This window comes from Oncorhynchus gorbuscha, linkage group LG21 (genome assembly GCF_021184085.1).
Source record: "Oncorhynchus gorbuscha isolate QuinsamMale2020 ecotype Even-year linkage group LG21, OgorEven_v1.0, whole genome shotgun sequence".
In the NCBI taxonomy this organism is placed as follows: Eukaryota; Metazoa; Chordata; class Actinopteri; order Salmoniformes; family Salmonidae; genus Oncorhynchus; species Oncorhynchus gorbuscha.
In genome coordinates, this window is record NC_060193.1 from 57266318 (window position 1) to 57281270 (window position 14953).

General features: G+C 42.5%; 1 protein-coding gene across 24 annotated transcripts in view; it reads right to left on the minus strand.

The window, feature by feature from the left end:
• Window positions 1–977: 977 nt before the first annotated feature.
• The window catches only part of LOC124008353 (poly(rC)-binding protein 3-like), a 40625-nt gene continuing 26649 nt past the window's right edge, over window positions 978–14953 (minus strand). For 4 of the 24 annotated variants that reach the window (XM_046319550.1, XM_046319551.1, XM_046319554.1 and 1 more), the window contains 12 exons: window positions 9368–9542; window positions 9097–9120; window positions 8902–8943; window positions 8668–8784; window positions 8389–8520; window positions 8044–8172; window positions 7320–7463; window positions 5828–5869; window positions 5105–5183; window positions 4542–4597; window positions 4109–4278; window positions 978–3933 (listed from right to left, as the gene is read on the minus strand). In XM_046319550.1, coding sequence (XP_046175506.1) covers window positions 3879–3933; window positions 4109–4278; window positions 4542–4597; window positions 5105–5183; window positions 5828–5869; window positions 7320–7463; window positions 8044–8172; window positions 8389–8520; window positions 8668–8784; window positions 8902–8943; window positions 9097–9120; window positions 9368–9448 — 1071 coding nt within the window. In that variant the 5' untranslated portion in view covers window positions 9449–9542 and the 3' untranslated portion in view covers window positions 978–3878. Of the gene's footprint in view, window positions 3934–4108; window positions 4279–4541; window positions 4598–5104; window positions 5184–5827; window positions 5870–7319; window positions 7464–8043; window positions 8173–8388; window positions 8521–8667; window positions 8785–8901; window positions 8944–9096; window positions 9121–9367; window positions 9543–14953 lie in introns of those variants that run through there. The other 20 variants (XM_046319565.1, XM_046319557.1, XM_046319556.1 and 17 more) reach the window with 20 other exon arrangements.

Consider the following 14953-nt stretch of genomic DNA (forward strand, 5'->3'; position numbering starts at 1 on the left):
GATGAGACATTCAGGATGATACCATCAAGATGAGACATTCAAGATGAGACATTCAAGGTGAGACATTCAGGATGATACCATCAAGATGAGACATTCAAGATAATACCATCAAGATGATACATTAAAGATGATACCATCAGGATGAGACATTCAATGAGACATTCAAGATGAGACATTCGAGATGATACCATCAAGATGAGACATTCAGGATGATACCATCAAGATGAGACATTCAAGATTTTACATTCAGGATGATACCATCAATATGAGACATTCAAGATGTTACATTCAGGATGTTACATTCAGGATGATACCATCAAGATGAGACATTCAAGATGAGACATTCAATATGATACCATCAATATGAGACATTCAAGATGTTACATTCAGGATGATACCATCAATATGAGACATTCAAGATGAGACATTCAAGATGTTACATTCAGGATGATACCATCAAGATGAGACATTCAGGATGATACCATCAATATGAGACATTCAAGATGAGACATTCAAGATGTTACATTCAGGATGATACCATCAAGATGAGACATTCAAGATGATACATTCAGGATGATACCATCAATATGAGACATTCAGGATGATACCATCAAGATGAGACATTCAAGATGTTACATTCAGGATGAAACCATCAAGAGACATTCAAGATGATACTTTCAAGATGAGACATTCAAGATGAGACATTCAGGATGATACCATCAAGATGAGACATTCAAGATGATACATTCAGGATGATACCATCAATATGAGACATTCAGGATGATACCATCAATATGAGACATTCAGGATGATACCATCAAGAAGTTACATTCAGGATGATACATTCAAGATGAGACATTCAAGAAGACATACAAGATGGCATGTACGCCGCTGACAGTAACATTTTAATGGGCAACACAAAAACCAAGCCCCTTTTGATATCATTGAAGATCAAAATGATACAAGACAAACCTAGGTTCACAAGAAGAAAAAAAACTTTATTCATTTTCTTACTTACAAACATTTTCAAAAGTAACCTAAATCATGAAATTACTTCAACCTAAAATAGATTTGCTCATTGCAAATAATCCAACTGAAAATATATACCAAGCTCCGATACATTTTCCTAAATAAGCAAAATATACAGGAGCAAAAACGGAAGAAAAGAATATCTCATGTATTTTTTTCAATTTTAGTTGCTGCCGCCGTCCAGAAAGGAAGGAGGTCAAGGAGCAACAATGAGTTGGAAATACATGACAAACGTTCCTTGTATTATATGCACAAGAAAAAATACAAATAATAATTGCACATCATTCCCTTGTTATTGCATCAGTTGCATTTGAGTCTGTTTCAGTAGGTGTGTATACTCAGTCATATATGCCAGTGTAAATACAGTTTCAATACACTGTAACAACACATGGATATTGAAGTTATTGAAATCACATTGGCATCACTATTTCAACAATTCAATATTCCTGCCTAGTCTGAATGCAATCGATGATGAGAAGCTGAACAGTTCTAAAAAGCGAGCTTGCCAAAAAAAAGACATTTTAACTTGCTTAAATGACAAACATTCCATTGAATTACAAGCTATGACAAATGTTTAAATTAAACGAATAACACAAACCCATAATGTCAAGGCTAGCACTACTACTTAAGTTTAACATCAAAATGTAAGAATTATTGCAGAATAATAATCAACTATGCATCGTTCAGTACATCAGTACAGCATTTGGTCCATTGACATATCACGTTTATATGATGAAAGCGGTTGAAATTAGACCCAAAGTCAGGCTCAGCATATTGAAACCAAAACAGGGAGTTACATGAAACAAACCAGTCTTACAGAATGAAAATCCAGACCAGGATGGTTTTGACTGTACTTGAAACCAGTTGGACAGTGAATGAATGACCTGTGTTGAGAGGATAACATTCAATGGCTGTTCATATGCATCAGTGCTGAATATGACCTCAGCCCAGGCTTGCAAACATGACATGTCACAACAGCCTATACTTTGAATAAGCTTGAGAATTGTTATGAAGGGAATTTGCCATGTTTAATCCAAACAAATATAGCCCAAACCTCCCCTGAAATCCAATACAATACACACAAAAAAACCTAGCTTAAATATCATGATCAACCAAAACAGTCATTATGATGCACCAAGAAACAATAAATAGAATTGCAATTTGTTTTTTAAATCATCACTTAAAACAAGCAACATGACTGTCATCTAATCTGTTGACATCATCATAAAAGCATAATGACATTCAAAACCTAAAGCATTAAATAAACAATATTATAATAAAAATAACATGATGGATGAACAATCGCGAATGTGGCGGTGTGGGGGTAAACACGTCCGCCCAGGCCCCACGGGTTCCCCCATGAACCCCGGAACATTCCATGGCCCATAAACATTTGGCTCCATCCAAACACCTATGGCCACGTCCCAATAATATCAAACAGCTTCCTCTCCTGGTCTCCTTTCTTTCAAGAGTAGTACATTGAAGCCTCTTTTATCTGTCGTGGACATGGGAGTGAAGGAGACGACGAAAGGAAGCCAACTAAGAGAATTTGGACACAGCAATAGTCTTAAGTCCAAACTAATTCCTCACACACTAGAGGCAGTCCACAGTATAATGAAGAGTTGAATTGTCTATTGCATGAGCGTAGCATAGCTGACTAAGTGGTCACCCACAGTAGTCTTGGTTAAGAAATCGAGTAAACAATCATTTTAGTTTTCAGTCAGTTAGAATACAGTTTTTAGCCACTGATGATTCTTTTGAGTAATTTCCTTTCATGCTTCTTAAATTCTAGAAATAGGGTTCCTGGAGGATGTGAGGGAGAGTTATTCATTTGGGGTGGTAGTAGGACTAGACGTGAATGGCAAAAAAAACTCATGAAAATAATTGCGGAAAAGGTTTGGAGCAATGGAGGCTGGTGGGAGGACTTATAGGAGGACGGGCTCATTGTAATGGCTGGAATGGAATACATGGAACAGTATCAAACACATCAAACATATGGAAACCACATGCTTGACTCAGTTCCATTAATTCCATTCCAGCTATTACAATGAGCCCAACTCCAATAGCTCCTCCCACCAGCAATAACATAGCAACACCATAGGAACACTTACACCAAACTGGAATACTCAAATACATACAATACATTACTGAACACATGCAGTATAAGTCATAATGTAAAATACAAGAAATGGACATAGAAAGGAGGGCTCTAGGAGTGATACCATTGGCTCAAAGAGGTCATGTGATGCAGCAAAAAGTTATGGGTAGAGATCGGATTAGTAAGCAGGTCATTTTAAGGATCCAAATAGGGGTAAAAATAGAACGATTAAATTGACCTAAAAAATACCTATTTTCAAAAGAGCATCATAAAGTAATTGGGCTACATCCCACCATACTGTGCCGATAGCATCACCCAGCACCTAGAAAATGGAACAGTAGCATTTTTTTCCAATGTTTTTACAGTTTTACATTTTTTTTGTACATTTTTTTTCAAACTGATATTGAAATCCTATTTTGTAACACTAGCAGAGAGAGTGATAGAGAGAGAATTCAGAATAACACAATTTGATCCTAATGAACGTTCAACATGCTTCAACACTTGTCTAACGGTCTAAAATCAACGAAAACAAAGACATTACTTATTTTTTCAGTTTCTCTGAAAGCAACAGCTCTCTTATTAGAGAGCGATCGTGGTAGTAAGCTGGAGGGTCAAGGGAGTTGTTATCAGAGCCAGATTCATTAGTCTAGAGGGCATCATCATCAGGAGTTAGGTAGGAACATCATGTCTTCAGTGGTCAGGAGATGGAGGGAGCGGAGCAGAGGGAGTGGAGGCCGGCCGGGCTGGGTCCTTAGGATGTCGTCATGGAGGATGGGTCATTCCACATGGCCGCCACGTCTCTGAACCTGCCACAGGGCATGATGGGAAAGGGAGTGCATCGTTGTTTCTGTCAAACACTTCACCTGAAGATAATGTAATAACAACAAACAGACAAACAGAGGATCCCTGGGACAACAGGTGAGCTATTGACCCCTTTGTCAATTGTAATGTGTGAGTGTGTGTGTCTGCCAGAACTCTGACCTTGCGTTGATGAGGTACTGGGCCAGGCTGATGTTGGCGGGGGTTCCTGTGATGGTGATCTGGCGCTCCGATGACCCTTCCATGGCGTTAGCAATTTTGATCTGCGCCCCAGACATCTGACGGATCTCGTTGATTTTGGTTCCCTGGCGCCCGATTATGCAGCCTATTAGCTGGGAAGAAGAGGCGGAGGGACTTAAAACAGGGGAATAGCAAAGTCTGAATGGAATGCAGACAAAGTCACATGCACCATGACACACTGACCCCTTTTTTCAATTGTTCTATTTTTACAAATATATCCATGGTGGTGCATGCAAGCATTTGAAAACTGTTTGTTAAAATATTGACTGACCATTGGTGAAATCACCTTACCCATCCCTTACATGACAATAGATGACAAATGTCAAATGAAAAGCTCCATGGTCCCCATACTCACATCATTGGGAATGGTGAGTTCATGAGTACTGGCCTGGTTACTGGCATCCAGACCTGCTATATGGGAGAAAGAGAGACCGATAGAGGGGACACGGCATAAAATAGAGTTTTGCACGGGGAGGGTGGCGTCCGCTGTGAGCGATAGTTAAATTTGGAGACCTATAGTCGGAACCCTGATTGGAGATGCTTCTGCAGAGGTCTTGAGAGAGGAGCCTGTGGCTTCTCCTTCTCTGTTGGAAAGGGGGTTGGTTCTCAAACCAGAGGAGATTTACCCGCCGACCCAGATAAAACTAACTCGGAAGGACCAAAATCTTCAAGGCGCTACAAAAGCAGATTAAGAAAATGAACCAAATATTTGAAAAACTACAAATAAAAAGGTCAACAAGAGCAACCACCAGGTGGCCATGTCATCGGAAGCGCAGCACAAAGAACGACAGGAAGAGAATGAACAGAGAAAGACAGAGGAAGAGAGAGAGAAAGAGGAGGAAGTGTGTGTGTGTGTCTCTACAGGTAAAAAAGAAGGAGATTTGGTAGAGGGTGGTTCTTGTGTAGGTGGGTACGTACCGGGGAAGGCAGGGGTGGTCTGTCCAAGGGGGTTAAAGGGGGTTTGCTGCATAGCCAACTGGTGGAGCTTGGTCAACTGCTGAGGGGGGTAGGAGGGACAGCAGAGCTATGAGGGCATCGTTAAAACACACACACACACACAGGTCAGGTCTGTCACCAAGAAACCGTACAAGAAGAAAGACAGGATTCAGGAGAAGCAGTGACACAGATAGGAGGAGAGAGAGAGAGAAAAAGGAAACTCATAGAGGACTTGGCCCGAGTCGGTGAAGAAAGGATGTCTCTGTGTGTTTGGATGTTGCCATGTGAAATTTAGTTCATGGATGTCTGTGTCTGAAACACTTGGACCCAACATGGAGTCATGAAACATACCATGTCCGTTTGACTACGTTGTGGTATTCCTTGAAATTGACCTCCTCCTCTCTGAAGAAATACTGCACTGAACGTTCACATTCCTCACTTGAGCAACCGGTATCCTTATTATTCTGGGTGATAAGGAAATAATTGTTTTCTTTCTGTGCCCCTCTGCTCGTTTTCCTACAGGCCAAGTCCTATGAAGTTTGGCTCCAAACGAAGGACAGAGGTTGTGAGTAATTTCAGATTTGAAAGAGACAGAAATTACTTTTCAGAATTGGTGGTATTAATATTATGGGTTAATATTAATAGGATTGGACACAGAGAGAGTAGAGAGTAGAGAGAAGACTGTCTCATGGAATTAGAACTCACGTCAGGGTGAGGGATGGCGTATTGTCCCTGAATGGTGTACGCCTGGAAGAAGAGGAGGGAGAAACATACAACGCTATTAGAATCTGCTGATGGAAGTGGCTAAATCAGCGTTTCCCAAACTCGGTCCTCGGACCCCAAGGAATGCACATTTTGTTTTTTGCTCGAACACTACACAGCTGATTCAAATTTCAAAGCTGGATGATTAGTTAATTAATTGAATCAGCTGTGTTCTGCTCTTGCAAAAACCAAAGCGTGCACCCCTTGGTGTCCTGGGGCCCGAGTTTGGGAAAGTCCATGTACTTCCACTATACCTCCACTAGGGGCGGTAGTGGTCTACATTCGTGACCCCACATCTATCAGAGTCATATTCACTGATTCTAGTCACTTGATAACTCTTTCATTATTCTCTTAGCAGGGTTGGGCCAATTCCATTTCAAATCCAGTCAATGCAGAAAGTAAACCAAATTCCAATTCCACATTTCCTCATTGAAAAACATTTAAGAGAATTTGAATTAGAATTTCAGTGTACTTCCTGGATTGACTAGAATTTAAATGGAACAGACCCCAACCCTGTCTTAGTATGATCTTTTATGGAAATCAAGTTAAATTAATGTCAAAATTAAACATACAATGCTAGCAAAAAAAAGATCTATGAGCAACCTTGAAAAACAATTCAGATATCATATCCCTTGTACTGAGGTGAATACTGAACATAACTGTCTACTTCAGTCTCTGACCACTTATGTGGCTCCATTTTTGCAAGTCACCATTTGTGAAACTTGAGATAATGTCATAATATCATATTACAGGCAATTATTCATAAAGAAATGTGATATAATATCTGTTGGAGGGAGTTGGATAAACAATGGGAGCTTTGCACACGAATACTTTGTTGACGTACTAAACATGTTACTGATCATTTCTTGGGTAGTAGGGCCATTTTATTTGGATTTTTTAGGAAAATAATGTGGTAGGCATAGAACTTAATTGTACTATTTTATTTACAATAATAACTGCTCTCTTTAATCATATTGCAAGCTCCTCCATTGTCCTCTAGACTCCCTCTCTAGTTCTTCCCCCCTCACATCAATCAGGTTCAGGTTAACTGCACTGGCTGAGACCAGCCAGGTGGGAGTGGCTACCGTGAGGGCTGGGGAGAGATGTGATTGGAGGAAGGAGTTGAGGACCCACTGTCAGGGGAATGTGCTTGGACCTAATTGATGTGTGCTCATCGGGGTTCACAGCGTGATAATGGGGTCAGCATTGGGCTGAATTCCATTTCAACACCAGCCAGCACAGCAACTCCATCCAACATCCAACATATTTTTGGATCATGTTTAGGATCAAGTCCTGAGTCAACTGGTGCTGAAATGGCAGCTAGCCCAGTTCTGGTGATGATGGTGGTGATGTTGATGGTGGTGATGATATCATGCCAGCAGAGGCAGTGGCAGTGGTGAGGAGATGAGTGATAAAACCTGGAAGTGACACTAACAGGCAGTGGCTGGTGCTGCAGTAAGAGGCTGAGGTTGGCAGTGGAGGCCCCCAGCGGGTCGGCTCTTACCTGGCCACCTGAAAAAATGACGGGGGTGGAGGCAGGCTTGGGGCGGTAGGGGATAGTGGCACCTTTCGGTGGGGACTGAGGAGAGGGAGGAGAGGGGAAGAGGGGTAGAGAGAGTGTTAGAGCAGTGGGATGAGGGATAGAGGAGACAGAGAGCTAGATAGACAGAGAGACAGACAGAGAGAGAGAGAGAGACAGAGAGAGCGAGAGTGCGGGAGAGAGACAGAGAGAGAGAGAGAGAGAGAAAGAAGAGAAGACAGGAAGAGGTTTTGTAGACTGAGGGACAGTGCCTTGGGAGAAGACAGTCTGTGACACTCACTACATCACACTATTGTTCTTTACTGTGGATGCATGCAGTGACATGAAATAGGTGTTGTGTCTAAGAGCACACTGACAACTGGAATCACATGATTTTACCTCATAGGTCGGCTATATCATTGCAACCTGGGAAGCCATCATCTACAACATTGTTATAATAATTTTGTCCCATGGTCTATACTGACCAAGATCCTAATTCCTTCCTTAGATGTTTGAGACTGTAAAAGAAAATGTACATCCACATTGTACATTCTAGCTGATTCCTATGGTCTGTGTGAATGTATTTTCCTGTGTATTCCCGGGAGGACTGACCCTCCTCCTTCATCCCTCCACACTCTACCTCTAGCATGACAACACAGATCTGCTTGACACACTGGATAATGGCTTCCGGGGCCCCTGAGATGGTGACTGCTCGTTCAGTGGAGTTGGGCAGCATGTCCCCTGCGACCTGTACCTGAGCACCTGTGGACTGAAGTGGGAAGACTGTTATTGAGCATGTGTACTGTGTAAGGTGCAATGAAAAATAGCTGGTCCTCAAGCCAGAAAGGAACGATTCCTAAACAAACGACTAATAAAAATGTAATGGCTAAATGTGCATTTATTTGCAAATTAATCATTAACTAACTAATAAATTGTCAAGTAAATTCAATCAAACCTTATCACGAATCACTATGCCCTTCTTTACCTCTCTCATTTCTTTGATTTTGGAGCCTCCTTTCCCTATGAGGGAGCCACATTGGCTGGCTGGGACAACCAGACGCAGGGTGACAGGAGGCTTGCTGGTGGCTGGACTGTTGCTCATAGAGTTGATTATATCCTGGGAAGAAACCATAAAGATCATATCAGCATAATAGTATTGTATTAAAATACCTGGTGTATCAGCATTTTAAAACTGCCACAAAATTGTAAAACAGCCGTTGTAAAATGAACCACAACCAAGAGGAGATGTATGTATGCTAGATACCTCTTCAAACTTGTATGCGATCATGGCGAAGGCCTTGAAGATGGCATCTGTGGGTCCGGTGATGGTAACTATCCGCTCTGGGCAGTTTCCCTCAGAGATGTTGATGCGTGCACCACTCTGCGGGTCAAACAGTAGACAGTCAGATAAATAAAGTAGATCATGAAGTACTAAATGGAATACTATCCATTTAATATGCATTCTTAAACTGGGTAAGGTGCATTATGGGATACATACTGCACTTACCTCTTCGCGCATCTTCTTCACTGTCTCTCCTTTCTGAAAAGACAGACAGCAGACAGACAAGAAACAGACAGCAGACAGACAACAGTTAAAACATCGGAGAGATGTCACATTAAAAAAATGTACTCATCTTAAAACAGTTTTGTAATATTCATACGATTGTGATGTGTTTATGAACATGATAGTTACCTTTCCAATGATGCTTCCAACCTCCTGTAAATAAACAGAGGTTCAACAACAGTTAGCATCAACGTCCAACTCAACACATGACAGAGACTATCCCCAAAACCTTGAAAAGCGACCTCTCCTCGTCTCCCTCACAACCACTGACCTAAAACCCTTGATAGACAGTAACCTATCCAGCGCATTCAGCCAACGGTGGTCGTGAAGGAAAGGAGATAAGGAAATAAGGAAAGTAAGCCCTATGAGAGTATTGGAACCCAGCCGGTGTGTACTGTACCTTGCCGTGCATCAGAAGCCTGATGGTGAGGGTGACGTTGAGGCCTCCTTCGCCTGGCTGCTGCACCTTGGGTGGTTCCATGTTGGGATTGGATGTGAAGGAAGGGGTGTGGTCACGTAGAAGAGGAGTCCCAGGGCCAATGAGAGTGTTATGGAACAGCCAGCCAACCAGTCACCTGCAAGACAAGAAGGATGAGACACGACCACTCAATATTAGGCCCACTGGAAACAGAGTTACCAAACTACCACTGGATAACATTGAATGAACCTGCTCATGAATACCATTCAAGTTCTGTTCAGACAGGACGAGTTTTATAGACTGTGTGAGTGGCAGGCAGTGATTTAACTCTGGAGGAAAATCATTAACTCTGGGATCTTAATTTGACCTATATTGTCACAGCAAAAGAATCCTGCAGCAACAGGATTTGAACGTTTACTCCATAATGTTGCTTGATCAGTGGTTAGGCTATTTAGCTAGCCAAAAGTAGCCTACATGAAAAGTGCAATACTGTTAATATGTGTTAGTGTGTTAGTGTTGGTTTTCAGTGAATTCATGTAAATTACGAAACTGAGCAACAAAAGGGTGATCAAATTAAGACTAGTCTCCCAGTGCCTGCTGCTGAAAAAAAATCCCCACAGCATGATGCTGCCACCCTAACGATAACACGTGTACATCATAAAAGTATAGGGACAGGGAAGGCCATAATCCCTGAACCCAGAACGAAATGAGCTAAGGCTGTCATAAGAGACTAGGAAGGCCATTACAGTGTTGTTTGGTTGGTTAGTTGTAGCTCCATTTCATGTTGTTTGGTTGGTTAGTTGTAGCTCCATTTCATGTTGTTTGGTTGGTTAGTTGTAGCTCCATTTCATGTTGTTTGGTTGGTTAGTTGTAGCTCCATTTCATGTTGTTTGGTTGGTTAGTTGTAGCTCCATTTCATGTTGTTTCACCTTTTTTATTTATATCCATACAAAGGATACTGATTCATGATTTCGACTGGTTGAGAAAAGATTTCCTGTTCTAGATCTACGGATATCATTCTAAATGTTCCGTTGCCATGATGGCTGGAAACGTTCTTATCCATTGCTTGCTAGCCAACTACGGCTAACACAGTCACGTCAAACCATGCAGCTAGAATAACAGCAATGTTTCTGCATTCAATTTCTTTGTATGTATCCATAAAAACGATGTTGATTTCGACTGGCTGAGAAAAGATGTCCATCTCGTCCTGACACGTTCATTCTTAATAGGACAGTGGAGATCGAATTTCAATATTGAAACAAAATATTAAGCTAGAAACATGGGGGAAAAATGTCAAGATGCTTTTTGCAGTGGAAACCAAGTTAATGAATTGGCTGGCTGGGCTGATGAGACACTAGATGCGTAGAGCTTTCTCAGATGGAACAGAAAACAAGATGTCCATTTTTACGTCATAGGCTTACCCCTGCTAAACTGTTTGTTTGTGTATGGCTTAGAACACATCTCAACCAATCACAATGCTTGCTTTGACCAACCCGTTGTAGAAAGAAAGAAGGAAAGAGCGAGTAGGCCAAATGATAAGCCAAACGGAGAGAGTGGGAGGCCACCAGAGGTCTCTGAGAAGGGAGGAAAGGGTTCTGCAACCAGCTGTCTCTCTCCAATCTCCCAGAGGTCAGATTACATAAAAAGCCTTCATCTGGGTTTAAGAGCCAGGCCAGTGGTGCAGGTCTGCCACAGGGCCTGGGCAGGGACAGAAATAAACCCACTAAAACCAAGTGGGGGGGTGCACGTGGGGAGTGGTAGGCTGGCTGGGACCGTAGCACAATGGACTGCTGGAGCCAGGGGTACCAGGGTTATTTGGTGATAGAACTGGATGAGAGGACGTAACCACTCTCTGTGGTATTGTAATAAAAATACTGGTTTATATGGAGCTACCACTTCTGGTCTTTGTGAAGGCATACATGTTGATGGAAATGCCTTCGAATTGGGTTGAGTGTTTGAAGCATTCTTCAAAAGACGGCATGCAGAAAACAAATCATATAGACTCCAATCAGATCCACACCTCCTGAGAGCCGTCATGTGTGTCTGAAATGAGAATGTATTTTCTCTCGTGTGCCTGGTGGTGTGTTTGAATAGCCCTCCTACCATCCACCACCTTCTCCCTCATCCACTGCAGCACAAAAGAATTAGGTCACAGACTCATGATTCATCCATGCCCCATCCATGCCTTCCAGTCAACTTGCTAGGCACCATTCTCAGACGGAACTCTATTTGAGACAGCGGCAGCATAAAAAAAGACATTTAAAATCCCAAATCCTGTTTTATCTTCAAATGTGCCTATTGTGTCCCTTGGTTGAATGATATTTAATTTAATCCCAAACCGTTCACATTTGAATCTGAGCGCAATCAGTTATGTATTAGAATCTATTAGTAGGGTATGCAATTCAGGACACAATACCACTGTACTCAAGAGTGAGGCAACAGAGTGAAGGTTAATAAATGCGTCCGACCGAACACTACATTATCAAAACCAATTGTCTGCATTTGACCAATAGTGTTTTAAGTATATTTTCAGTGCTCTGCACAATGTATGTGTTGACCATTCTCAATCCTCTCTGTTAACAGAGTTATTACATCAACAAGTTGGAAATAAAGAAAAAGGGAGATAGAGAGAGAGAGTGATAGAGAAAGAGAGAGAAAGAGGTAGAGAGAGAGAGAACGAGAGATGGAGAGAGAAAGTGGTAGAGAAAGAGAGAGAGAGAGAGAGAGAGAGAGAGAGAGAGAGAGAGAGAGAGAAAGTGGTAGAGAGAGATAGGGGGGGAGCAATAGAGATAGAAAGAGGTAGAGAGAGATGGAGATAGAGATAGAAAGAGGTAGAGAGAGAGAAAGAGAGATGGAGAGAGAAAGTGGTAGAGAAGTGAGAGAGAGAGAGAGAGAGAGAGAGAGAGAGAGAGAGAGAGAGAGAGAGAGAGAGAGAGAGAGAGTGGTAGAGAGAGAGGGGGGGAGCAATAGAGATAGAAAGAGGTAGAGAGAGATGGAGATAGAGATAGAAAGAGGTAGAGAGAGAGAGAAAGTGGTATAGAGAGAGAGGTAGAGAGAGAGAGGGGGGAGAGAGAGAGCAATAGAGATAGAAAGAGGTATAGAGAGAAAGAAAGAGGTAGAGAGAGAGAAAGTGGTATAGAGAGAGATGTAGAGAGAGAGAGGGGGGGGGAGAGAGAGAGAGAGCAATAGAGATAGAAAAAGGTATAGAGAGAAAGAAAGAGGTAGAGATAGAGATAGAAAGAGGTAGAGAGAGAGAAAATGGTAGAGAGAGAGAGCAGTATTTCTCGTGACATCTGATGTAGTTAGTAAGTGGGTCAGAGAGAGCTATGTTGAGCTGTAGAGCTGCTGGCCTCCTCCTCTATGGTGCTCTGCTATTGAATTAATCACGCTTTACGCTCGGGTGGACAACACCGCGCACAAAATGGCTCTTCCTTTTCTTTCATCTCTCCCTTCGTCTGCTGCCCTGCCTTCCCTCAGCCCAGTGCAGCATCACTCCTGGAGAAGAAGCTTTACATCTGCCTGTCTTTCTTTTCATTCCTTGGCTCTTTAATGTAGAGCTAACAATGGAGGATGCCTCCTCTTATGTAGAACCACTGGACTGTGAGTGACCGAGAACACTTGACTAAATATGAAAAGATAGCTAACTTCAGTATCTGAAGAGGGTTGGCAGGAGAGAACTCTGAGTGAGTACAGTCACAGCCCCTTCCACTGAGACAGGTGAGATTTAAATAGAAGTGACGCCATCACTGATCACCTGAAATGATTCTGTCAGCAGTCAGGAAGGAAAGAAAGAAAAAATGGAGAGAAAGATATTTGGGAGAATTGGGTGACATCACCCGGGAATGACAGACAGAGGCCGTCCAGATGCCTTGATTAGTGCTGGGCAAAAGAAAGGAACACACTGACTGGAAGTGGATCAGCACTGCAGTCTTATCATGCACTGTAGAAATGAGCCAGCAATTTTCTCTGCAGTGTTGCCTCACCTTATCCGGCCTCGCCGCTGCCCTCCCCTGCTTCCGGTCAGCTGTGTGTGAGTTGGTGCATGTGCATGTGTGTGAGTTGGTGCATGTGCATGTGTGTGAGTTGGTGCATGTGCGTGAGTTGGTGCATGTGCGTGAGTTGGTGCATGTGCATGTGTGTGAGTTGGTGCATGTGCATGTGTGTGAGTTGGTGCATGTGCATGTGTGTGAGTTGGTGCATGTGCATGTGTGTACTGTATGCTTGCTCAAGCTTAGACCAAAGAGAACATGCAATCAGCATCTTTAAGATTTCCTTATTAGAGATTGGAGATTGTGTTGGAAAATGTGTTTTGTTTGAAAATCTCCACAAAGTCAGAGACTGATTATATGAAACATCAACCCAAAGGCTCTTACAGGGCACGTGAGAAAAAGACTGAGATCTGGAGGAATGGGAAAATGGAGGACAGAACTTGCAGTATAATCTCGGCCAAAGCCCCATCATCTGTTCCATTTTAATCCACCGAGCTAGAGATATGTCGTTATGATTTTGATATAAACCCTCCGTAAGCATACACTTGTGAGCCAAAGCAGTAGAGAGAGGGAGACCACTAAACTGAGGGTGACTCAAGACGTTGGCTTTTCACAAGCAGCGCACCCCACATTCACATACTCTGTATGTTTGCCTGCTCCGACTCTAATTGACCCCGATTCTACAAATGACCTTTGAGCTCAATCACAGTGTAATTAATAGAGCATGCGTTAACACACAAGCAAACTAGAAAAGGGACGTTTGCAGGCAAAGATAAGAGATGAGTGACGCAGCATTGTAATCTGTTATGAGGAGCCAAGAGAAATGTCAGCCAGGGGATCCAGTCCATTCTACATTCTGAACGCACTAAACAGACTTTTCATTAGGAAAATAGCTGCAGTGAACTACTCACTAAAAGCAAGTCTCCACCCTCAAATAGCACCGATATGCCGATTCAATCACCTCTCACCTCTAACCTTTTAGACGGCCTATGTTGAGCCTTAAGGATGTCGTATGTATCCTCAATACCATGAGGACGTCACAGAAGGAAACCCCATATGAAGAACTCCATCTACTTTCATGACTCAGGCAGAACCGTCTCCTGCGTGACTGAGCCTGTCACTAAAATCATCATTCTACTTCTAATAGATTGGAATGCTGGATTCAAAATGCCCTGCTGTCAGTAAGTAAGGGCCACAGTGGACAGCAGAGAAGTACATGTTGATATTAGATATTCAAGTTGAACTTGTGTTGCTGTTGGAAAATAAAATAACCAAATATACTTGTTGTTGTACCGAAGGGGCCAGAGACAGAATTGCACCCACCCAAGTTGTCAGATCTTCCTTTGAAAAATAAACTCTTACATGGGGGACAATGAATATAGAATAGAATAGTATAGAATAGAATGTGTTGTAGATGCAGGACACTGAGATGTGAGCAGCAGCTCTGGTCTCATCTGACGCTAACTAGGCTTTGGTTGCAGTGTGATTGGAGGGGGGGAGAAGGGGGGGGGGGGGTGGGGAGGGGGCGTCCTCTCCTCTACCCGGCTGTGACAGTACACTCTAGAGCTGTCACTCTAGA